The sequence below is a fragment of the Salvelinus fontinalis genome, chromosome 1 (genome assembly GCF_029448725.1).
Source record: "Salvelinus fontinalis isolate EN_2023a chromosome 1, ASM2944872v1, whole genome shotgun sequence".
Taxonomy (NCBI): Eukaryota; Metazoa; Chordata; class Actinopteri; order Salmoniformes; family Salmonidae; genus Salvelinus; species Salvelinus fontinalis.
This window is the reverse complement of record NC_074665.1, coordinates 61,047,911-61,073,127: the sequence shown is the minus strand read 5'-3', so window position 1 is coordinate 61,073,127 and position 25,217 is coordinate 61,047,911. Positions and strand designations below refer to the sequence as shown.

The 25,217-nt window shown below is 42.8% G+C and overlaps 1 protein-coding gene across 4 annotated transcripts in view; it reads left to right on the top strand.

The window, feature by feature from the left end:
* Positions 1–25,190, top strand: part of hhat (hedgehog acyltransferase) — a 122,615-nt gene extending 97,425 nt beyond the window's left edge. For all 4 annotated transcript variants that reach the window (XM_055928571.1, XM_055928580.1, XM_055928562.1 and 1 more), the window contains one exon: positions 23,316–25,190. In XM_055928571.1, the coding sequence (XP_055784546.1) occupies positions 23,316–23,345 (30 nt within the window). In that variant the 3' untranslated portion in view covers positions 23,346–25,190. The remainder of the gene's footprint in view (positions 1–23,315) is intronic.
* The last annotated feature ends 27 nt before the right edge of the window (positions 25,191–25,217 follow it).

The following is a 25,217-nucleotide window of genomic DNA, read 5'->3' as shown; positions in this document are numbered from 1 at the left end:
AGTTTCTTGTTTTTTTCTGAAAGAAGTGGAACTATGTAAGGTCGTCGGCTGCCATACCCCATTCGTGTCAAGGTATGACGAGTTGTGCATTCCTTTATGGTTTTTTGGGCACCAATGTTGTACTGGACTGTCCCTGTAGCCTGTCTGTTGCTCTGCACAATTTGTCAGCCTCCTTTGTCCTCTTATCATTGACCCAGTTTCGACCACTGGCATGCCGTTGGCTGGATGTCCCTTTGGGTGATGGACCATTCTTTATACACACAGGAAACTGTTGATCGTGAAACTCAAAAGTTTTGCACTTCTTGACACACTCAAACCGGTGCGCCTGGCACCTACTACCATACCACATTCAAAGGCACTTAAATATTTTGTCTTGCCCATTCACCCTCTGAATGGCACACATTGACAATCAATGTCTCAATTGTCTCAAGGATTAAAAATACGTATTTAACCTGTCTCCTCCTCTTCATCTATACTTATTGAAGTGGATTTATCAAGTGACATCAACAAGCGATCATAGATTTCCCCTGGATTCACCTGGTCAGTCTATCATGGAAAGAGCATATTTTGTACACTTACTGTATATCTTGTAGAATACAGACACTTTCTTGTTGAAAATCAACAGACATGCATTTAGTCTAGATAGTTTGCAGAGCTTCTACAGATGGACTATCCAAATAGTGTTACAGACTATTTCATATTTCGAGGGTCAGCGGCAGCTACAACATTGATTTGATAATCCTTCTTTTGCTCTGTGGACATGCTTAAATTGAATTGGGCTGAAGTGGGTACAATATGACCTACTACTGATTCCATGCTCTTAAGATCATATGCTGTTTTTTCTATTTTCTTACATTTGATATTGAACACTGCATTGTTGAGGAAGAGCTTGTAAGTAAGCGACAAATTAACTTTGATTTGATTTGGGCTGTAAATGACTAACGACTCCACAAGCCACACCTCTTCATTCTCTACCTACTAAATAATTGTATTGCAGTCGAAAGCTGCATTGCGGAAATCCCAAGAATAATATACCTTAATGACATTGCCCATTTCATGCATCACAAATTGCACTCTATTCCCTACATAGTGCACTACTTTTGACCAGAACCTATAAGGCACTATGAGGGAATATGGTGTCATTTGGGACGGAACCCCAGAGTGGCCTTTTCTCCCCGTTTGTACTTATTACAGACCTCTATGGTGCTAATCAGCACACAAACGCAGCCATTTTGGCTAATTACAGGTTTCTGATTGAATCCTTAATAACAGTAATCAAACTGCCGTTTTTAGTCTAATCACAAACCCTCCACTCTGGGTCATGTTCGTTAGGCACAAAACTGAAGAAAGTTTTATGAAACAGAGCGGGAACTACCTGGACTTGACCAATGAGAAATGTTATTTGTAGAAAAAGGTTTGGAAGATTTTTACATGCCATAATAATATTGAACACTGCTCTGGTGCCGTCTCTAACCGGAAGAATGGGTTACCTCACATAGCCTTTGGAAAGAAACTTGCTACAGTCGTGATTACGGATATACACTACCGTTCAAAAGTTTGGGGTCACTTAGAAATGTCCTTGTTTTTTAAAGAAAAGCACATTTTCTGTCCATTAAAATAACATCAAATTGATCATAAATACAGTGTAGACTTTGTTAATGTTGTAAATGACTATTATAGCTGGAAACAGATGATTTTTAATGGAATATCTACATAGATGTACAGAGGCCCATTATCAGCAACCATCACTCCTGTGTTCGAATGGCATGTTGTGTTAGCTAATCCAAGTTTATCATTTTAAAAGGCTAATTGATTATTAGAAAGCCCTTTTGCAATTATGTTAGCATAGTTGAAAACTGTTGTTCTGATTAAAGAAGCAATTAAACTGCCCTTCTTTAGACTAGTTGAGTATCTGGAGCATCAGCATTTGTAGGTTCGATTACAGGCTCAAAATGGCCAGAAATAAAGTACTTTCTTCTGAACCTCGTCAGTCTATTCTTGTGAGAAATGAAGGCTATACCATGCGAGAAATTGCCAAGAAACAGAAGATCTCATACAACGTTGTGTACTACTCCCTTCACAGAACAGCGCTGTGTACTACTCCCTTCACAGAACAGCGCAAACTGGCTCTAGCCAGAATATAAAGAAATGTATTTGGATTGCTCCTGCATTGATGCAATAATACACAAGGGGGCACGATTGATTGTGGTTTTAGCACGGCTGTACTGCAATCATAGGTACAAACGACATCCAAGGACTCTTAAACTGTCTACATAACATCATTATCTAGATTTTTAACAAAGTTAACCCCATAGGTTTGGATACGACCTGATGTGTAATGTAACATAGAGGTGTGTCTCTTCCCAAAAGTGGCCTTAAATTCTTATGTTAATCCTGGGTCTGTCCTTGGACATTCTACTCTTCTCCATTATAATCTTCTCCATGACCCTTTGGCTGGCAGTGGGCTGGAATTACAGTATCACAGCAAGACACCTGTGGCACCCTCAGGGGAGGTGAGCCCCCTCTCAGGGCTAAGGCTTATGTCTGTTCACATGATGTAATGAACTGAAATTAAGACACACAACACACATCCCTCTCTCCTTTCTCTGTCTAACTCTCTCTTTTGAAATCTCTGTTTTTCCTTCCTCTCTTCACGTTTATGATGAACAGAGTCAAATGTATCTTTCTGTTTTACTCCTTGTCTCTCCTCGTCCTTTGTCTCTTGTCTCTGCAGAAACCAAATGTGGACATTCTTGAGTGCATAAACTTTTTCTGCCAGTCTTTAACCATTAAGAGTCTATTGACACAACCGTGCGTCAATCTAATAAACATAACAAAACAATTCCCATCACAATCCGTCAGTTTCAGCTATAGATGGTTTTTTGCACCGCATCCGCCTATGTTCCCCTTCCTGAAAATCAGTCTTCTCACGAAAACGTCTAACATCCTATGTTCCCCTTCCTGAAAATCAGTCTTCTCACGAAAACGTCTAACATCCTATGTTCCCCTTCCTGAAAATCAGTCTTCTCACGAAAACGTCTAACATCCTATGTTCCCCTTCCTGAAAATCAGTCTTCTCACGAAAACGTCTAACATCCTATGTTCCCCTTCCTGAAAATCAGTCTTCTCACGAAAACGTCTAACATCCTATGTTCCCCTTCCTGAAAATCAGTCTTCTCACGAAAACGTCTAACATCCTATGTTCCCCTTCCTGAAAATCAGTCTTCTCACGAAAACGTCTAACATCCTATGTTCCCCTTCCTGAAAATCAGTCTTCTCACGAAAACGTCTAACATCCTATGTTCCCCTTCCTGAAAATCAGTCTTCTCACGAAAACGTCTAACATCCTATGTTCCTCTTCCTGAAAATCAGTCTTCTCACGAAAACGTCTAACATCCTATGTTCCTCTTCCTGAAAATCAGTCTTCTCACGAAAACGTCTAACATCCTATGTTCCTCTTCCTGAAAATCAGTCTTCTCACGAAAACGTCTAACATCCTATGTTCCTCTTCCTGAAAATCAGTCTTCTCACGAAAACGTCTAACATCCTATGTTCCTCTTCCTGAAAATCAGTCTTCTCACGAAAACGTCTAACATCCTATGTTCCTCTTCCTGAAAATCAGTCTTCTCACGAAAACGTCTAACATCCTATGTTCCCCTTCCTGAAAATCAGTCTTCTCACGAAAACGTCTAACATCCTATGTTCCCCTTCCTGAAAATCAGTCTTCTCACGAAAACGTCTAACATCCTATGTTCCCCTTCCTGAAAATCAGTCTTCTCACGAAAACGTCTAACATCCTATGTTCCCCTTCCTGAAAATCAGTCTTCTCACGAAAACGTCTAACATCCTATGTTCCCCTTCCTGATAATCAGTCTTCTCACGAAAACGTCTAACATCCTATGTTCCCCTTCCTGAAAATCAGTCTTCTCACGAAAACGTCTAACATCCTATGTTCCCCTTCCTGAAAATCAGTCTTCTCACGAAAACGTCTAACATCCTATGTTCCCCTTCCTGAAAATCAGTCTTCTCACGAAAACGTCTAACATCCTATGTTCCCCTTCCTGAAAATCAGTCTTCTCACGAAAACGTCTAACATCCTATGTTCCCCTTCCTGAAAATCAGTCTTCTCACGAAAACGTCTAACATCCTATGTTCCCCTTCCTGAAAATCAGTCTTCTCACGAAAACGTCTAACATCCTATGTTCCCCTTCCTGAAAATCAGTCTTCTCACGAAAACGTCTAACATCCTATGTTCCCCTTCCTGAAAATCAGTCTTCTCACGAAAACGTCTAACATCCTATGTTCCCCTTCCTGAAAATCAGTCTTCTCACGAAAACGTCTAACATCCTATGTTCCCCTTCCTGAAAATCAGTCTTCTCACGAAAACGTCTAACATCCTATGTTCCCCTTCCTGAAAATCAGTCTTCTCACGAAAACGTCTAACATCCTATGTTCCCCTTCCTGAAAATCAGTCTTCTCACGAAAACGTCTAACATCCTATGTTCCCCTTCCTGAAAATCAGTCTTCTCACGAAAACGTCTAACATCCTATGTTCCCCTTCCTGAAAATCAGTCTTCTCACGAAAACGTCTAACATCCTATGTTCCCCTTCCTGAAAATCAGTCTTCTCACGAAAACGTCTAACATCCTATGTTCCCCTTCCTGAAAATCAGTCTTCTCACGAAAACGTCTAACATCCTATGTTCCCCTTCCTGAAAATCAGTCTTCTCACGAAAACGTCTAACATCCGAACGGTTTGGTTTACTAACTAATATGGAAAGATGAGACTGTCACGAACACGATGGTGTTCTCCGTTTTGCTCTCATTCTCCACAAGCCTCATGGGACTCGTCTGAAGTCTGTAACGCTGATGTGCCAGCGCTGTCTGTGTCGTCCGAACCGTTTGGGCTACAAACTAATATGACCTCACTGTGGAAAAGGGAAACTCTCACGAACACGATGGTGTTCTCTCACACAAGTGTCACAGGACTCGTCTGAAGGTAACCAGGTGCTGGTTTGAAAAAGGAATGGCAGTATTAAGGTATTTTTGTGCCAACAAAAAAGGGGTTAAATATGTGTTTAAGAAAACAAACAAATATTTCCAGATCTTTCTTAGATAGGGCAGAAACATCAAAACCTTATTCCTTTTGATATTTTTTTTTAACTTTCTGTTTTGTCATTTATGAATGTTATTCAATACGTTTATGGGCTATAGTTGTAAAGGCCAAATTCAATATTTAAAAAAATACCTACAGGGGTCCATCATTTTTTTAACCATATTACAGCAATTCCATATGTTAGCTTAGTAGAACTCTCCCCACCACAAACAGTTTCCCAGCCTGCTGTTAAAAGCAGTGGTGAGGCTGAGTAAGAATGTCCATTCATTCCAGATATTTAGTGCTGTCAGGACCATCTGCTCTATAAAAGTGTGTTTACACCGTCCTGTCGTGTCTTGGGGTTAGTATATAGCCCTGATTTTGTCTGTACAAGTGTCTTGTATTTTCTTGAACGGAGTGGCTGCGATTTCAGATTCTCTGGAACCTGACTTTTTTTAACGTAGCTGCTAAAGATATGATCAACCTGTTAAAATTTGAGTGCAATTATTATTATTATTTTTCATGTTGTAGCCCACACAAAATGCATGTTCGTACAAGCATATCAAACACAAGCAAGACCTAAACAGGCGGTCAAAAAGGCGATTATTTTCTCATTATCATTGCAAATATTGGCTAGCTCCTTTTTCAGAAACTCTCGCTACGATATGGCAGCATAACTATGAAGATTATCATCACAAATAGTAGGCTGTCTAAAGCAGTAGTTAACAAACAACTTAAGAAGTAATAGAGCACCGGGTGCTGCAAAATGAACTCGCCCATGGTCAGACTCTGTTACCGGTCCATATGAACATGTTTGGGCTCCCTAGAAAGTTTGGCTGCCCAGAGGTGGAACAGCTAGGTAACTTACTCGTGCAGTAGGTCTACTTACATTATCATTCAGTGGTTAAAGCGCAGATAGTTTTTTGCACCAATGTAAAACTCAAGTGGGGAGATTAGTTATTTTTTTAAGACTGGATTTGTACGGATCTTGGACATATAAGTGACAGCTCTACAATGATTTTCTGTCAAAGAAACTACAGCTGTCACACACGTGCAACACACACACATACACACACTCATGCTCTACACTCTTAACAAGGCATAAGATTCTCCATGGCCGACGTGAATAAGACATTTAAGCGTGTTAACCCTCGCAAGGCTGCTGGCCCAGATGGCATCTCTAGCCGTGTCCTCAGAGCATGTGCAGAACAGCTAGCTGGAGTGTTTACAGACATATTCAATCTCTCCCAATCCCAGTCTGCTGTCCCCACTTGCTTCAAGATGTCCACCATTGTTCCTGTACCCAAGAAAGCGAAGGTAACTGAACTAAATGACTCTCGCCTCGTAGCACTCACTTCTGTCATCATGAAGTACTTTGAGAGGGTAGTTAAGGATCATATCACCTCTATCATACCTGACACCCTAGACCCACTTCAATTTGCTTACCACCCCAATAGATCCAAAGACAATGCATCACCATCGCACTGCACACTGCCCTATCCCATGCAGTCTGTCCAACGCATCACCGGGGGCACACTGCCTGCCCTCCAGGACACCTACAGCACCCAATGTCACAGGAAGGCCAAAAAGATAATCAAGGACATCAACCACCCGAGCTACGGACTGTTCACCCCTCTATCATTCAGAAGGTGAGGTCAGTTACAGGTGCATCAAAGTGGGGACCGAGAGACTGAAAAATATCTTCCATCTCAAGGTTATCAGACTGTTAAATAGCCATCACTAGCCGGCTACCACTCCTCCTGTACTCCCTGTTCACCCATGATGCGTGGCCACGCACGCCTCCAATTCAATCATCAAGTTTGCAGACAACAAAATAGTAGTAGGCCTGATTACCAACAATGATGAGACAGCTTACAGGGAGGAGGTGAGGGCCCTGGTGGAATGCTGTTCATTGAATACATAGTACACTCCAAGCTCATTCAGTTCGGGGCCCTGGGTCTGAACCTCGCACTATGCAACTGTGTCCTGGACTTCCTGAAGCCGCCCCCAGATGGTGAAGGTAGGAAACAACACCTCCACTTCGCTGATCCTCAACACAGGGGCCCCACAAGGGTGCATGCTCAGCCCCCTCCCGTACTCCCTGTTTACCCATGACTGTGTGGCCATGCACGCTTCCAATTCAATCATCAACTTTGCAGACAACACAACAGTAGTAGGCCTGATTACCAATAATAACGAGACAGCCTACAGGGAGGTGAGAGCCCTGGCGGAGTGGTGCCAGGAAAATAACCTCTCCCTCAACGTCAACAAAACAAAGGAGCTGATCGTGGACTTCAGGAAACAGCAGAGGGAGCACGCCCCCTATCCACATTGACGGGACTGCAGTGGAGAAGGTGGAAAGCAAGTTCCTCGGTGTACACATCACTGACAATCTGAATTGGTCCACCCACACAGACAATGTGGTGAAGAAGGCTTAACAGCACCTCTTCAACCTCAGGAGGCTGAAGAAATTTGGCCATCAGAAACCTTTACAGTTGCACAATTGAGAGCATCCTGTATCACTGCCTGGTATAGCAACTGCACCGCCCGCAACCCACAGGGCTCTCCAGAGGGTGGTACGGTCTGCCAAACGCAGCACCGGGTGCACACTGTCTACCCTCCATGACATCTACAGCATCCTATGTCACAGGAAGGCTAAGAAGATAATTAAGGACATTAACCACCTGAGCCACGACCTGTTCGCCCCGCTATCGTTCAGAAGGCGAGATCAGTACCAGTGCATTAAAGCTGGGACCGAGAGACTGGAAAACAGCTTCTATCTCAAGGCCATCAGTCTGTTAAATAGCCATCACTAGCCGGCTACCACCCAACTACTCAACCCTGCACTTTAGAGGCTGCTGCCATATATACAATGAGGGGGGGAAAGTATTTGATCCCTTCTGATTTTGTACGTTTGCCCACTGACAAAGAAATTATCAGTCTAATTTTAAAGGTAGGTTTATTTGAACAGTGAGAGACAGAATAACAACAACAAAAATCCAGAAAAACGTTACAAATTGATTTGCATTTTAATGAGGAAAATAAGTATTTGACCCCTCTGCAAAACATGACTTAGTACTTGGTGGCAAAACCCTTGTTGGCAATCACAGAGGTCAGACGTTCTTGTAGTTGGCCACCAGGTTTGCACACATCTCAGGAGGGATTTTGTCCCACTCCTCTTTGCAGATCCCACTCCTTTTTGCAATTAATGGAAAAATTACTTGTGTCATGCACAAGGTAGATATCCTAACCGACTTGCCAAAACTATAGTTTGGTAACAAGACATTTGTGGAGTGGTTGAAAAACGAGTTTTAATGACTCCAACCTAAGTGTATGTTAACTTCCGACTTCAACTGTACTACCTAATTCCATTATTTTACTTTTAGATGTGTGTGTTGTGAATTGTTAGATACTACTGTGCTGTTGGAGCTAGGAACACAAGCATTTCACTACACCCGCAATAACATCTGCTAAATATGTGTATGTGACCAATAAAATTAGATTATATTTTTTTGTGTTATTTGTAACCCTCGTCTTCTGTTTTCAGGAAGATGTATAGCCACATACACAGTCCGTTTGAACAACGGATATAGACTATAACACATTTGTCACAATTTTTTTTTATATATAAGCCGGATATTATCATGTAGTGCACTTGGACAAGAGAGAAAAGGTGTGAGAGGCCGCTAAAACCAATTTACACCTTCAATTTTAGATGTTATTTCTTTCTTTAAATTCATCATATCAGCAGTTTCAATTTGAGATTCCAGCTACTATCTTTTTAATAAAAGTCTAATCTCCCCCTGACTGTGAGAGCAAACAAAACAACTTTATCCTCTTATCTCATTAGCTAAAATAACAAATTTTGCACTGAAGGTTCCAATTTAGATTGAGTGTCTGTCCTCAATAAGTTCTTTGTTAAGTAGTTTTCTCCCTCTCCAGAGACCGACATGGAGGAGAGCTTAGATCTTGGAGCAACTTCCACCCTCACCTACAGTACATGCCTGCTGAATTTCTAATCAACCCCCCTAGCTCAACACCTAGGAGTGTGTGTGTGTATATATATCTTAACAAAATGGTAATAGCTTTATCTTGGCTTCTGACTTAGTGGAAATCATATTGTCTGGGTCATCATACTATATTTCTTCCACCTATCCAATCCTCTCAGATCTACATATCCTTTCCTGGAAAATGTTGTTCCTGGTATACTAAATAGGCATGTGAGTTTTCTCTCTGAACGGACTGGCCTCATTTTGGCTGGCTTGAGTAAGCTGCTTCACTAACACGCATTCACAGAGTACAGCACTAATTTCCCTATGGGCTGCTCTATTTCTCTCTCTCTTTAAGAAGTGAAACTAAAACTGTGGCTCCTGAACACAGTTTGATCCCTCCGTTCTCTGCTGCATTGTTAGGGCTGCTCTCGATTTGGAAGAGAAATAAACTAGCATGACAGTGTCTGTTATTGGCGGGTCAATGTCTTTCCTGGACTGTGTCTTATGTGCCAAGCAATTTCCTTAACCATCTATGGCATGAATTTGTATTTGGGGGGGATATTTCATTTTTGGGGAGCTTGGGGGTCCCTGATACTAAACTCAGCAAAAAAAGAAACGTCCTCTCACTGTCAACTGCATTTATTGTCAGCAAACTTAACATGTGTCAATATTTGTATAAACATAAGATTCAACAACTGAGACATGAACTGAACAAGTTCCACAGACATGTGACTAACAGAAATGGAATAATGTGTCCCTGAACAAAGGGGAGGGTCAAAAGTAACAATCAGTATCTGGTGTGGCCACCAGCTGCATTAAGTACTGCAGTGTATCTCCTCCTCATGGAATGCACCAGATTTGCAAGTTCTTGCTGTGAGATGTTAACCCACTCTTCCACCAAGGCACCTGCAAGTTCCCGGACATTTCTGGGGGGGAATGGCCATAGCCCTCACCCTCCGACCCAACAGATCCTAGACGTGCTCAATGGGATTGAGATCCGGGCTCTTCGCTGGCCATGGCAGAAACCTGACATTCCTGTCTTGCAGGAAATAACGCTGAGAACGAGCGTTCTCAGCATGACAACGCTGAGCATGACAGCATGACAACCCTGGTGGCATTGTCATGCTGGAGGGTCATGTCAGGATAAGCCTGCAGGAAGGGTACCACATGAGGGAGGAGGATGTCTTCCCTGTAACACACAATGTTGAGATTGCCTGCAATGACAACAAGCTCAGTCCGATGATGCTGTGACACACCGCCCCAGACCATGGCGGACCCTCCACCTCCAAATCGATCCCACTCCAGAGTATAGGCCTCGGTGTAACGCTCATTCCTTCGATGATAAATGTGAATCTGACCATCACCCCTGGTAAGACAAAACCGTGACTTGTTAGTGAAGAGCACTTTTTGCCAGTCCTGTCTGGTCCAGCGACGGTGGGTTTGAGCCCATAGGCGACGTTGCTGCCGGTGATTGTTGCCGGATCTGCCTTACAACAGGCCTACAAGCCCTCAGTCCAGCCTCTCTCAGCCTATTGCAGACAGTCTGAGCATTGATGGAGAGATTGTGCATTCCTGGTGTAACTCGGGCAGTTGTTGTTGCCATCCTGTACCTGTCCCGCAGGTGTGATTTTCAGATGTACTGATCATGTGCGGGTGTTGTTACATGTGGTCTGCCACTGCGAGGACGATCAGCTGTCCGTCCTGTCTCCCTGTAGCTATGTCTTAGGCGTCTCACAGTACAGACATTGCAATGTATTGCCTTCGCCACATCTTCAGTCCTCATGCCTCCTTGCAGCATGCCTAAGGCACGTTCACGCAGATGAGCAGGGACCCTGGGCATCTTTCTTTTGGTGTTTTTCAGAGTCAGTAGAAAGGCCTCTTTAGTGTCCTAAGTTTTCATAACTGTGACCTTAATTGCCTACCGTCTGTAAGCTGTTATTGTCTTAACTTCTTTGGGGTAGGGGGCAGTATTTTCACGTCGGATGAAAAGCATGCCCAGAGTAAACGGCCTGCTACAAAGCCATAAACGCGAGAATATGCATATTATTAGTAGATTTGGATAGAAAACACTCTGACGTTTCTAAAACTGTTTGAATGATGTCTGTGAGTATAACAGAACTCATCAGGCAGGCAAAAACCTGAGAAAAAATCCAACCAGGAAGTGAAAAATCTGAGGTTGGTCGATTTTCAACTCGACTCCTATTGAAGATATTGGGATATTGGGATATTGGTAATGTTGCACTTCCTAAGGCTTCCACTAGATGTCAACAGTCGTTAGAACCTTGTCTGATGCCTCTACTGTTTATTGGGGCCGAAGGAGAGAGGATTGAGTCAGGTCTGCCATGACCTGAACATGCTCTGGCCAGGCGCGTTCACGTGGGAGCGAGCTCTATACCATCGCAATTTTGAAGACACAGAAATACTCTGGTTGGAACATTGTTGAAAAATTATGTTAAAAACATCCTAAATATTGATTCAATACTTCGTTTGTCATGTTTTTACGGACTGTAATATAACTTTTTAACTTTTCGTCCGTACTTTCAGCTGGACCTGCCCGCGCGTCGTGAGTTTGGAAAGTGTACTGAACGCTAGAACAACAAGGAGGAATTTGGACATAAATGATGGACATTATCGAACAAAACGAACATTTATTGTGGAACTGGGATTCCTGGGAGTGCATTCTGATAAAGATCATCAAAGGTAAGTGAATGTTTATATTGTTACTTCTGACTTCTGTTGACTGCATAATATGGCAGCTATATTTGTCTTGATTGGGCTCTGAGTGCTGTACTCAGATTATTGCATGGTTTGCTTTTTTCGTAAAGCTTTTTTGAAATCTGACAGCGGTTGCATTAAGGAGAAGTGCATCTAAAATTCCATGTGTAACAGTATAACTTTAAACCGTCCCCTCGCCCCGACACGGGCGCGAACCAGGGACCCTCTGCACACATCAACGACGGTCGCCCACGAAGCATCGTTACCCATTGCTCCACAAAGGCCACGGCTCTTGCAGAGCAAGGGGCAACCCTACTTAAGTCTCAGAGCAAGTGACGTAACTGATTGAAATGCTACTAGCGCGTACCCGCTAACTAGCTAGCCATTTCACGTCCGTTACACTCACCCCCCTTTCAACCTCCTCCTTTTTCCGCAGCAACCAGTGATCCGGGTCAACAGCATCAATGTAACAGTATAACTTTAAACCGTCCCCTCGCCCCGACACGGGCGCGAACCAGGGACCCTCTGCACACATCGACAACAGTCACCCACGAAGCACGGTCGTTACCCATCGCTCCACAAAAGCCGCGGCCCTTGCAAAGCAAGGGGCAACCCTACTTAATTCTCAGAGCAAGTGACGTAACTGATTAAAATGCTACTAGCGCGTACCCGCTAACTAGCTAGCCATTTCACGTCCGTTACACATGCATAATTGTTGTATCTTTTAGCAATGTTTATTATGGGTATTCCTGTAAATTGATTTGGCTCTCTTCAAAATCAAAGGATGTTTTGTGACTTATGAACGTAAGGCGCCAATGTAAACTCAGATTTTTGGATATAAATATGAACTTTACCGAACAAAACATACATGTATTGTGTAACATGAAGTCCTATGAGTGTCATCTGATGAAGATCATCAAAGGTTAGTGATTATTTTTTTTTATATTTCTGCTTTTTGTGACTCCTCTCTCTAGCTGGAAAAATGGCTGTGTTATTCTGTGAATAAGCACTCACCTAACATAATCGTTTGCTTTCGTCATAAAGTTTTTGGGAAATCGGACACTGGCTGGATTTACAATAAGTGTATCTTTGAAATGGTGTAAAATACATGTATGTTGAGGAATTTTAATTATGTGATTTCTGTTTTGAATTTGGCGCCCTGCACTTTCACTGGCTGTTGAAGAGGTGGGTCACTAACGTCTCACGTACCTTAGAGAGGTTTTAACAACCGTTCCACAGGTGCATGTTTATTAATTGTTTATGGATCATTGAACAAGCATGGGAAACAGTGTTTAAACCCTTTACAATGAAGATCTGTGAAGTTATTTGGATTTTTACGAATTATCTTTGAAAGACAGGGTCCTGTAAAAGGGACATTTTATCATAAAATGTGATATTGGTTTGTTGCCTCAGGGCAACAATGTGCTACTAGGGTACTGAAACGCCAAGGTTTTCTATAGTACATATGATAAGTTGAATAAGGAAAACAAGCAATATATGCATTAGAAAATGTTTTATTTTGACAAACATCAAACACAAATGGTTCCAACCAATCACAATTAGAAGCTTCAAAGTCAAAACATCAAACAATCAAATAAACAAACTACTAGTAATTACAACTAACACCATGTATAAATGTTTCTCACATTTCATATAAACCAACATCCAAATGACTGTGTCAAATCAAATTTTATTGGTCACATACACATGGTTAGCAGATTTTAATGCGAGTGTTTTAATTTTAATGCGGATGAGCCGAACGGCATAGGCAAGATGCAGTAGATGGTATAGAGTACAGTATATACATATGAGATGAGTAATGTAGGGTATGTAAACATTATATAAAGTGGCATTGTTTAAAGTGGCTTGTGATACATTTATTACATCCAATTTGTAATTATTAAAGTGGCTAGAGATGAGTCAGTATGTTGGCAGCAGCCACTCAATGTTAGTGATGGCTGTTTAACAGTCTGATGGCCTTGAGATAGAAGCTGTTTTTCAGTCTCTCGGTCCCAGCTTTGATGCACCTGTACTGACCTCGCCTTCTGGATGATAGCGGGGTGAACAGGCAGTGGCTCGGGTGGTTGTTGTCCTTGATGATCTTTATGGCCTTCCTGTGACATCGGGTGGTGTAGGTGTCCTGCAGGGCAGATAGTTTGTCCCCGGTGATGCGTTGTGCAGACCTCACTACCCTCTGGAGAGCCTTACGGTTGTGGGCGGAGCAGTTGCCGTACCAGGCGGTGATACAGCCCAACAGGATGCTCTCGATTGTGCATCTGTAAAAGTTTGAGTGCTTTTGGTGACAAGCCGAATTTCTTCAGCCTCCTGAGGTTGAAGAGGCGCTGCTGCATTTTCTTCCCCACGCTGTCTGTGTGGGTGGACCATTTCAGTTTGTTCGTTATGTGTATGCCGAGGAACTTAACTTTCCACCTTCTCCACTACTGTCCCGTCGATGTGGATAGGGGGGTGCTCCCTCTGCTGTTTCCTGAAGTCCACAATCATCTCCTTTGTTTTGTTGACGTTGAGTGTGAGGTTGTTTTTCTGACACCACACTCCGAGGGCCCTCACCTCCACCCTGTAGGCCGTCTCGTCGTTGTTGGTAATCAAGTCTACCACTGTAGTGTCGTCTGCAATCTTGATGATTGAGTTGGAGGTGTGTATGGCCACGCAGTTATGGGTGAACAGGGAGTACAGGAGAGGGCTGAGAACGCAGCCTTGTGGGGCCCCAGTGTTGAGGATCAGAGGGGTGGAGATGTTGTTTCCTACCCTCACCACCTGGGGGGCGGACCGTCAGGAAGTCCAGGACCCAGCTGCACAGGGCGGGGTTGAGACCCAGGGTCTCAAGCTTAATGACGAGTTTGGAGGGTACTATGTTGTTAAATGCTGAGCTGTAGTCGATGAACAGCATTCTTACATAGGTATTCCTCTTGTTCAGATGGGTTAGGGCGAAATCCAAGCAAGGGTTTGTGGTGGCATTTTTCTGCTTTACCAAATGAGGAGAGTTACAAACTACACACCAGTCAGAGTTATACTTAAATTACATCTTTAATAATAAGAGCTTTGCAATAGCCTTTTTTGACATTCAGTGTTGCGCTATCTCTAATGAACCATTGAAAAGTGACTACAGAAAATTACAAAGATCTTTTATAGCCAAGATACACCCCTCTCAACCTACATGACGAACCACAGGTCTTAGGAACTCTTCACAGAGGGACGTTTACTTGAGAAAGGAGTATCCCTTGCCCAGATAGCATTCGCTATAAATTATCGCTCAGTTTGGTCTTTAAAACGAGGTTCTAATCTCGTTCCTGGTACTTCATAGCACAGAACCATTACCTCATGTTATCTGGAATGCTCTTTAGGTTTTATCACCCAAAGACATCGTAAATCTCCTCTGTCAGTGCGATCTCATAGAGGCCCATCCTCAGTGGAACACACACACACACACAATACTCTATTCTGTCGAATGTAACAACTATTATAATGTAATACAAGTATTATAACATAATCTTGCAATTTTCCACGACAGGTTGCCTTGCTCGTTGTGTGAGAGAGTGTGTGTGGAGGGGTTAGCCTGTGTGTGCAGGTATATGTGCATGCGTGTGTGTGTTTCAGTGTGTCTGAATGTGTGTTTGTGTGGGTTATTGTTTGAATCAGTGTTTCTCTTTTTTACAAAGCACACTGATTTCCTATTCTGTGTGGAACCTCAGGAAGCAGTTGCTGGTGGATGTGAAACAGAGGTGGACATCACATTTCCAGCACTTGGCTTTTGGTGTACATGTGCACCCTGGTACCTTGCATCTCCCCTTCTTTTCAGCCATAATCTTCCAGTGGGCATCCAGGCGCACATCAGGGACTGGAATTGGAGCAGCGGGTCCTTTTCTCCTCTTCTCCTCATACTCACCAGCAATTGTGGAACTGGGACGACCTTTCTTGCGCTGCAGACCCTTTCCATTTTGCATAGGCCTTCAGCGATGTATGACTTGAAGGTATATAGCTTCATTTGTTCCTTCTTTCTCATGCCAGTGCCTTCACTATCTCTTCGGTAGAGCCGCCAGGTGGTCAAGATTATCATATACAGGAAGTGGAACACCAGCCAGGGGTACCACTTCTTTGATCTGATTTTGTTCTGGTCCAGTGCAATCAGTAAGTCAAGCAGAACCACCCCACCCATATTCTCATTGTATTCTTTCACCACAGCAGGGCAGGTGACTTTGGTGATCATCTTTCGCTTGCGATCCCACCTGTCAACCTCGGTGACTGGGTGGGCTCCAGAGTAATCATTCAGAAGGGTCACTGAGAAGTTATCGTACCACTTCACAACATGCAAGGGGGTTTCTCCGACCATGGCCATCTTCTGTTCAAAAGATCCACGTCCTGCTCTCTTCAGCTCAGCATTGCACATCAAGTTAACGCCTGGTAATCTGTTGCCAAGGTTAAGGGGCTTGTTTGCGTTACATTGTATCGCATATAGATTTGACTACCCTACAATAACTTCCAGAATGTCTTCAGAGAACCTGCTTGAAGTACTGGAGAGAGGACATGATATCATCAGATCTTGAAAGCAGGCCCTGCCATTCTGGGTATGCATTGTGGGGTGTGCTCCACCAGGGTAGGTGTGGAATATCAACCTCTGCTACATCTTCATCCTCAGACTGTCTCATTGTCAACAGACAGGCATTCCCATTTAAAAAAGAAAGCAGGTAGCACAAATGTGAATGTGTCACCCTTCTTCATCCACTGACACGCATGCAAACAAACACGCACAAACACCACACATACACATTACTTTGCTGACTGACCCCTAAATGACTCCTGACATCATAAATGTCTCTCAAACCTGATTCGGGGATCCACTCTTCCTGACTCTCCTCAAGCTCACTGTCAGAGGGAATAACTGCTTGATAATTTACCTTCCGCCCTTAAAGTGTTAATTTCCGGTAAGTATCAGTAAAAAACATTGACTATGGTCATAATGCACATCTCCACAGTTTAGCATGATAGACCACTTTTGTTCGGGCAATAACTGCACAATGTTGCCCTGGGGCAACTGACCAAAAAACATAGTTTTAGTATATAAATAAAAACAAAATAAGTCTTTAAACAATCAAACATTAGTTCTTTACATACTCATGAACATGCATATATTTTTTTATATAAAGTTATTTCAATTTAAACATGTTAAAGTGATTTTATCTTACCAATTGGTGGCACTGTCCCCAATGCGACTTTGCTTCCTGAAAGAACTGCTCCACCCCCAGACAAAAGGCTACACCCACTTTAGCCCCTCATTTCATTGGACACAGACATGTCAGGGGATTATATATATATATATTTTTTTTTAGATATATTTAAAAAATATATTTTTTTAAGGGTGTTAGGTCCAAAAAGGTTGTTTGTTGCCTGAGAGCAACACCATGCCATAGAGGGTTAAATGGCAGTGATTAGAAAAGCAGGTGTGTACAGTGTCTGAGTGGTAACTAGCTTTAGTTATTAACATGACATATGTCATAGGAAATCAAAAACTGATTTCTGGTTATGAAAACTGTCTCAATGCTGTCATTTTTTTCATACAACTTTCCTGAACCAAAACTTGCTTTTGCCCCCTCCCCTCCCTTGTGCTTTGACTTTGCTGATAACTACTTTCTTGAGGAAAAGTGTACTTACAAGGCCTCTTATATCCGGTTGTCCCACCTAGCTATCTTAAGATGAATGCACCAACTGTAAGTCACTCTGGATGAAAGTGTCTTCTAAATGACTGAAATGTAAAAGTAATGTTAAATTCTAAAGTTTACGCTAAATAGCCAGCAATTGAGCAGCAACTTGATTCATGACCAAAAGCGATGAGTGCATACTAGTACTGATTCCCCAAGCAAAGAGAACATAGTATGGAATCCATAAGCGAACAGCTACGGTTGATCGGAAGTTGACATACACTTAGGTTGGAGTCATTAAAACTCGTTTTTCAACCACTCCACAAATTTCTTGTTAACAAACTATAGTTTTGGCAAGTTGGTTAGGACATCTACTTTGTGCATGACACAAGTAATTTTTCCAACAATTGTTTACAGACAGATTATTTCACTTATAATTCACTGTATCACAATTCCAGTGGGTCAGAAGTTTACATACACTAAGTTGACTGTGCCTTAAAACAGCTTGAAAAATTCCAGGAAATGATGTCATGGCTTTAGAAGCTTCTGATAGGCTAATTGACATAATTTGAGTCAATTGGAGGTGTACCTGTAGATGTATTTCAAGGCCTACCTGCCTCTTTGCTTGACATCATGGGAAAATCAAAGGAAATCATCCAAGACCTCATAAAGAAATTGTAGACCTCAAGTCTGGTTCATCCTTGGGAGCCATTTCCAAACGCCTGAAGGTACCACGTTCATCTGTACAAACAATAGTACGCAAGTATAAACACCATGGGACCATTCAGCCATCATACCGCTCAGGAAGGAGATGTGTTCTGTCTCCTAGAGATGAACATACTTTGGTGTGAAAAGTGCAAATCAATCCCAGAACAACAGCAAAGGACCTTGTGAAGATGCTGGAGGAAACGGGTACAAAAGTATCTATATCCACAGTAAAATGAGTCCTATATCGACATAACCTGAAAGGCTGCTCAGCAAGGAAGAAACCACTGCTCCAATACCGCCATAAAAAAGCCAGACTACGGTTTGCAACTGCACATGGTGACAAAGATTGTACTTTTTGGAGAAATGTCCTCTGATCTGATGAAACAAAAATAGGACTGTTTGGCCATAATGACCATTGTTATGTTTGGAGGAAAAAGGGAGAAGCTTGCAAGCTGAAGAACACCATCCCAACCGTGAAGCATAGGGGTGGCAGCATCATGTTGTGGGGGTGCTTTGCTGCAGTAAGGTCTGGTGCACTTCACAAAATAGATGGCATCATGAGGTTGGACAATTATGTGGATATATTGAAGCAACATCTCAAGACATCAGTCTTGAAGTTAAAGCTTGGTCGCAAATGGGTCTTCCAAATGGACAATGACCCCAAGCATACTTCCAAAGTTGTGGCAAAATGGCTTAAGGACAACAAAGTCAAAGTATTGGAGTGGCCATCACAAAGCCCTGACCTCAATCCTGTAGAAAATTTGTGGTCAGAACTGAAAAAGCGTGTGCGAGCAATGAGGCCTACAAGCCTGCCTCAGTTACACCAGTTCTGTCAGGAGGAATGGGCCAAAATTCACCCAACTTATTGTGGGAAGCTTGTGGAAGGCTACCCGAAATGTTTGACTCAAGTTAAACAATTTTAAGGCAATGCTGCCAAATACTAATTGAGTGTAACTTCTGACCCACTGGGAATGTGATGAAAGAAACAAAAGCTGAAATAAATTATTCTCTGTACTATTATTCTGACATTTCACATTCTTAAAATAAAGTTGTGATCCTAACTGACCTAAGACAGGGAATTTTTTACTAGGATTAAGTGTCAGGAATTGTGAACTGAGTTTAAATGTATTTGGCTAAGGTGTATGTAAACTTCCGACTTCAACTGTACATGCTACATTTAGACAAGGTGTAAAGGTCTGACCTCTAGGGAAAGTACATGTATCAAATTCAGTCTTGTCTGTCAGGGGAGCAGATCTCAAACTTGACAGGGTGTCCCCCCCACACTTATATGGTATTAAAGTAGTCAAAAGTTTAGTATTTCTGATCCTATATTCCTTGCACACAGTGACTACATCAAGCTTGTGACTACAAACACCTTACATGCATTTGCAGTTTGTTTTGGGTGTGTTTTGGGTTATGTTTGCCCAATAGTAACTGAATGGAGGCACTAGATACATAAAACACTAATTTCTGAACGATAAAACAGATATGAATGAAAATATCCTACAATAAAAGCTGACATTCTGTACTCTCTCTCTCTTTTTGTCTCTCTACCTCTAGCTTTCTATCTTACCTCTGTTGAATCTCTTCTGGCTAAGACAGTGTAGCTCCCATTTTGGCTGGCTGGTCTGTCAGAGCCAGAGATGAGATGATAATGAGAGTCTGATCAGGACAGAGAGAATCAAGGGAGTTACACTGTGTTGCAGCGGCATGGGCGCAGGTTTGGGCTGGAGCACCAAGGTGAGAGGCGGTAGACAAGCCAGGTCTGGGGGAGGGAAAGGAAGAGGAAGAGGAGGAGTAGAGGGGAGGTATGGGCTGGAGCAGCAAGGTGAGAGGCTGGAGATGAGCCAGAGAAGGAGATGGAGAGTGGAAGGAGGTGTCTGTGAGCAAGGACAGACATTTTGAGCATTTGTATTCAGAACTGGGTGAAACTGAGGTGAACAGACTGAGACTTTTTCAAAACAACCTTGACTGCAGGTCCTGTTTAAAGTGTTTCCAGATTTCTATGAAATATGACCTATAATTAATTACAATTTGAGTTCAATAGTTTTTCTTCCAAAAGATGGCAAACAGTTCCAGTCAGAAGTTTGGACACACCTACTCATTCCGGGGGTTTTCTTTATTTTACTATTTTCTACATTGTACAATAATAGAGACAAACTATGAAATAACTCATATGGAATCATGCAGTAAGCAAAAAAGAGTTAAACAAATCTAACTATATTTTATATTTGAGATTCTTCAAATTGAGATTTTTCAAAGTAGCCACCCTTTGCCCTGATGGCAACTTTGCACACTTGTTATCAGTTGATGTTATTCTTAAATAACACAAACCCCAAAGCAAATCAGGGGGAAAAAAATAGTTTTTTTTGAGAAGGACTAATCATAGATGTTATGCTGGGAGGTAGATGTTAAGTCTCCCTTGTCCTCAGCTTTTCTCCACAGAACAAAGAAACAGGATGCCACATATAACCCCCCACCCTAGCCTGGGGTTGACCAATAAGAAGTCCTTGCAGTACAACTGGGCCAAAGAACAAGTATCCTGCTCCAGACTCAATGTACAGACATTTTTACATTTACATTTTAGTCATTTAGCAGACGCTCTTATCCAGAGCGACTTACAGTAGAGTGCATACATTTTTATTACATTTTTACATACTGAGACAAGGATATCCCTACCGGCCAAACCCTCCCTAACCCGGACGACGCTATGCCAATTGTGCGTCGCCCTACGGACCTCCCGGTTGCGGCCGGCTGCGACAGAGCCTGGGCGCGAACCCAGAGACTCTGGTGGCGCAACTAGCACTGCGATGCAGTGCCCTAGACCACTACCCAGACCAATGAAAACACAGCACACGTAGCTCTGAGTTCAGGACTGACATTCCACAGATTCTAAACAGCTGTTGAACTGAGACACAACTATTTCCATTAACAATTCCCTATTGACCATTAGTACTCTATTTCGTTTTTAGTACTCTCGTCTTCTGCATTGTGTATTTATCTTCAAAATATTCTTATACACTTTTGGCATTCTCTCAACCAGCTTCATGAGGTAGTCACCTGGAATGCATTTCAATTAACAGGTGTGCCTTGTGGAATTTCTTTCCTTAATGTGTTTGAGCCAATCAGTTGTGTTGTGACAAGGTAGGGGTGGTATGGAGAAGATTTGGTAAAAGACCAAGTCCCTATTATGGCAAGAACAGCTCAAATAACCAAAGACAAATGACAGTCTATCATTACTTTAAGACGTGGTCAGTCAATCCGGAAAATGTCAAGAACTTCGAAAGTTTCTTCAAGTGCAGTTGCAAAAACCATCAAGTGCTATGATGAAACTGGCTCTCATGAGGACCACCAGAGGAAAGGAAGACCCAGAGGTACCTCTGCTGCAGAGGATAAGTTCATTAGAGTTAACTGCAGCTCAAATAAATGCTCAAAGTTCAAAGAACAGACACATCTCAACATCAACTGTTCGGAGGAGACTGCGTGAATCAGGCCTTCATGGTTGAATTTCTGCAAAGAACCACTACTAAAGGACACCAATAAGAAAAAAAGAGACTTGCTTGGGCCAAGAATCACGAGGAATGGACATTAGACCGGTGGAAATTTGTCCTTTGGTCTGAGTAGTCCAAATTTGAGATTTTTAGTTCCAACCACCATGTCTTTGTGAGACGCAGAGTAGGTGAACGGATGGTCTCTGCATGTGTGGTTCCCACCGTGAAGCATGGAGGAGGTGGTGTGGGGATTTATTTAGAATTCAAGGCACACTTAACCAGCATAGTTACCACAGCATTCTGCAGCGATACACCATCCAGTTTGTGCTTAGTGGAACTATCATTTTGGGCTAAACGTCCCTTTTTCAGGACCCTGTCTTTCAAAGATAATTTGTAAAACTCCAAATAACTTCACAGATCTTCATTGTAAAAAATACAAATACTTCACAGATGTTCATTGTAAAGGGTTTAAACACTGTTTCCCATGCTTGTTCAATGATCCATAAACAATTAATGAACATGCACCTGTGGAACGGTCATTAAGACACTAACAGCTTACAGATGGTAGGCAATTAAGGTCACAGTTATGAAAACTTAGGACACTAAAGAGGCCTTTCTACTGACTCTGAAAAACACCAAAAGAAAGATGCCCAGGGTCCCTGCTAATCTGGGTGAACGTGCCTTAGGCATGATGCAAGGAGGCATGAGGACTGAAAATGTGGCGAGGGCAATAAATTGCAATGTCTGTACTGTGAGACGCCTAAGACAGTGCTACAGGGAGACAAGACGGGCAGCTGATCGCCCTCACAGTGGCAGACAACATGTAACAATCGGTACATCCGAACATCACACCTGCGGGACAGGTACAGGATGGCAACAACAACTGCCTGAGTTACACCAGGAAAGCAGAATCCCTCCATCAGTGCTCAGACTGTCTGCAATAGGCTGAGTGAGGCTGGACTGAGGGCTTGTAGGCCTGTTGTAAGGCAGATCCTCACCAGACATCACCGGCAACAACGTCGCCTATGGGCACAAACCCACCGTCGCTGGACTAGACAGGACTGGCAAAAAGTGCTCTTCACTGACGAGTCGCGGTTTTGTCTCACCGGGGTGATGGTCGGATTCCCAATTATCGTCGAAGGAATGAGCCTGTACTCTGGAGCGGGATCGATTTGGAGGTGGAGGGTCCATCATGGTCTGGGGCGGTGTGTCACAGCATCATCGGACTGAGCTTGTTGTCATTACAGGCAATCTCAACGCTGTGCTTTACAGGGAAGACATCCTCCTCCCTCATGTGGTACCCTTCCTGCAGGCTCATCTTGACATGACCCTCCAGCATGATAATGCCACCACGCACAGAACGAGCAGTATGGCTGATTTCCTGCAAGACATGAATGTTAGTGTTCTGCCATGGCCAGCGAAGAGTCCGGATCTCAATCCCATCATTTACAACATTAACAATGTCTACACTGCATTTCTGATCAATTTCGTGTTATTTTAATGGACAAAAAAATGGCTTCTTTCAAAAACAAGGACATTTCTAAGTGACCCCAGACTTTTGAACGGTAGTGTATGTACTGTGAAATGATGGGTGTACTGTAAACAAGTGAATGTGTATGTGTTGCTGGCCTCTAAGGGTGTCTCTCTCTGTCTCTCTCCAGGTTGGTGTACAGTGGCTCCACCCATGTTAGCCTTCCTCTATTGCTTTGCCCAGATTGGACTGGAGTGGGAACACAACCCACCTTAAATCACCAACCCCACAGAGACTGTTGGGAGGCAGAACTCACCTTAACCCACCAACACACAGTGCTGACTCTGCTATGTGGGGAGAACAACCCACCTTAAACCACCCCACAGTGGACTCAGGTAGCCTAGCAGTTAAGAGCGTTAGGCCAGTAACCAAAAAGTTGCTGGTTCGAATCCTGAGCTGACTAGGTGAAAAATCTCTGTGCCCTTGAGTAAGGCACTTAAACCCTAATTGACCCTGTAAGTCGCTCTGGATAAGAGCGTCTGCTAAATGACTTAAATGTAAGTGCACTCTGCTATGTGGGGAGAGCAAACCTGTCCTTTACTACCCACCCACAATGGGGACTACCAATGAGACCTGCTGAGGAAAACACTGGACCCATGTACGTATGTGACTATAAGAAAGTGACTACAGTATAAGAAACCTGTCCGTCAAACTACCTGTACCTATGAGAACTGCTGCTTAATATTTGGGTGCATAGGGTAAAACACATATATGGAAAAACAATGGATGCTGTTCAGTGGTAATTTGTTGATAACCTGACAGTGAGGCTTGCAGTATCAAACTTGGATGTTTTGGATCTGTTTAACCCCAAAATCAGCATTATACATCTCCTGGAATGGAATGGCTGAAAGCACCTCAGTATATTCCTTTGACTGCGCTAATCCCATATCTGTCTCATAGCACTAAAGGGATCAGCAGATCTGTGTCAGTTTAACTAACATGTAGGGTCGGGGGAGAAAACCCTGCTAATTAGACTAGCCTAACACTACTCTGAAAGGGATTTAGGTCACATCCAAAGATGGCATCCTATTCCTTAGCTAGTGCACTACTTTTGACCAGGGGCAATAGGGCTCTGGTTAAATGTAGTGCACTATATAGGGATCTATTTGAGACACAAGCTTAAATTGGTCTTATGACATCCCAAGAATCCAAATATCCAGTCAAGAAGAGAATACGATCTGCAGCGTTAAATCTTAAACAGTTTATGATAAGAAACCCGCCACACAACCCTTTTCGTGACAGATTACAAGTATAGCAATAATTTCATCACACGTAAAGGTTGCTTCAAAGGGTACCCTATGTTAATGTTAGTCATGTAGGCTGTTCTTACTAATAATGTGCTTGTATAGAGGCAGTTCATCACCCAGTGAACCGGCCCTAATCTTTAGGTTGACAGTGACTGACCTCGGTTCTACATGGGCCAGTGTCTGTTCCTCCGTCACTGGATCCCTCACTCCCCTTTTTTTCTCTCTCTCTGTGTCCGACTGAGTCTCGTTTCTCTCTATGTGGATATCTGTATCTTTCTCTCTCCATCTCTGTCAGGGATGAGGGCCCGGTGTGGTGTTAATTGGATGTTAATGTGACGTTTTTAATCAGGCGCTCTAGCGTTCAGTAAATATTCTGCTCCTTCAGGAGGCAGCCAGGCCATGCAGGTGTTATCTAGCTAGATTCAACCCCTTGTCTGTCTCTTACCTAACATGATTGGCTGGAATGGAATAAATGGAACGGTATCAAACATATGTAAACCACATGTTTAACCCCGTTCCATTAATTCCATTCTGGCCATTACAATGAGCCTGTCCTCTATAGCTCCTCCCACCAGCCTCCTCTGCTATCACTGTACTATAAGTGTGAGATTATGCATGTGCAAGGGTTTGTTCTTCTACTGTTGATGATGATAGGAGACTGTCCTGTATCTTATCATTGTTATAATGGTGGCTTCACCTATTGACATGGAACTTTGTCTACTTACATTTTTCCCCTATTGAATAAATAGTTATATGACCTTGGTCTCATTTAAACGAAATGAACC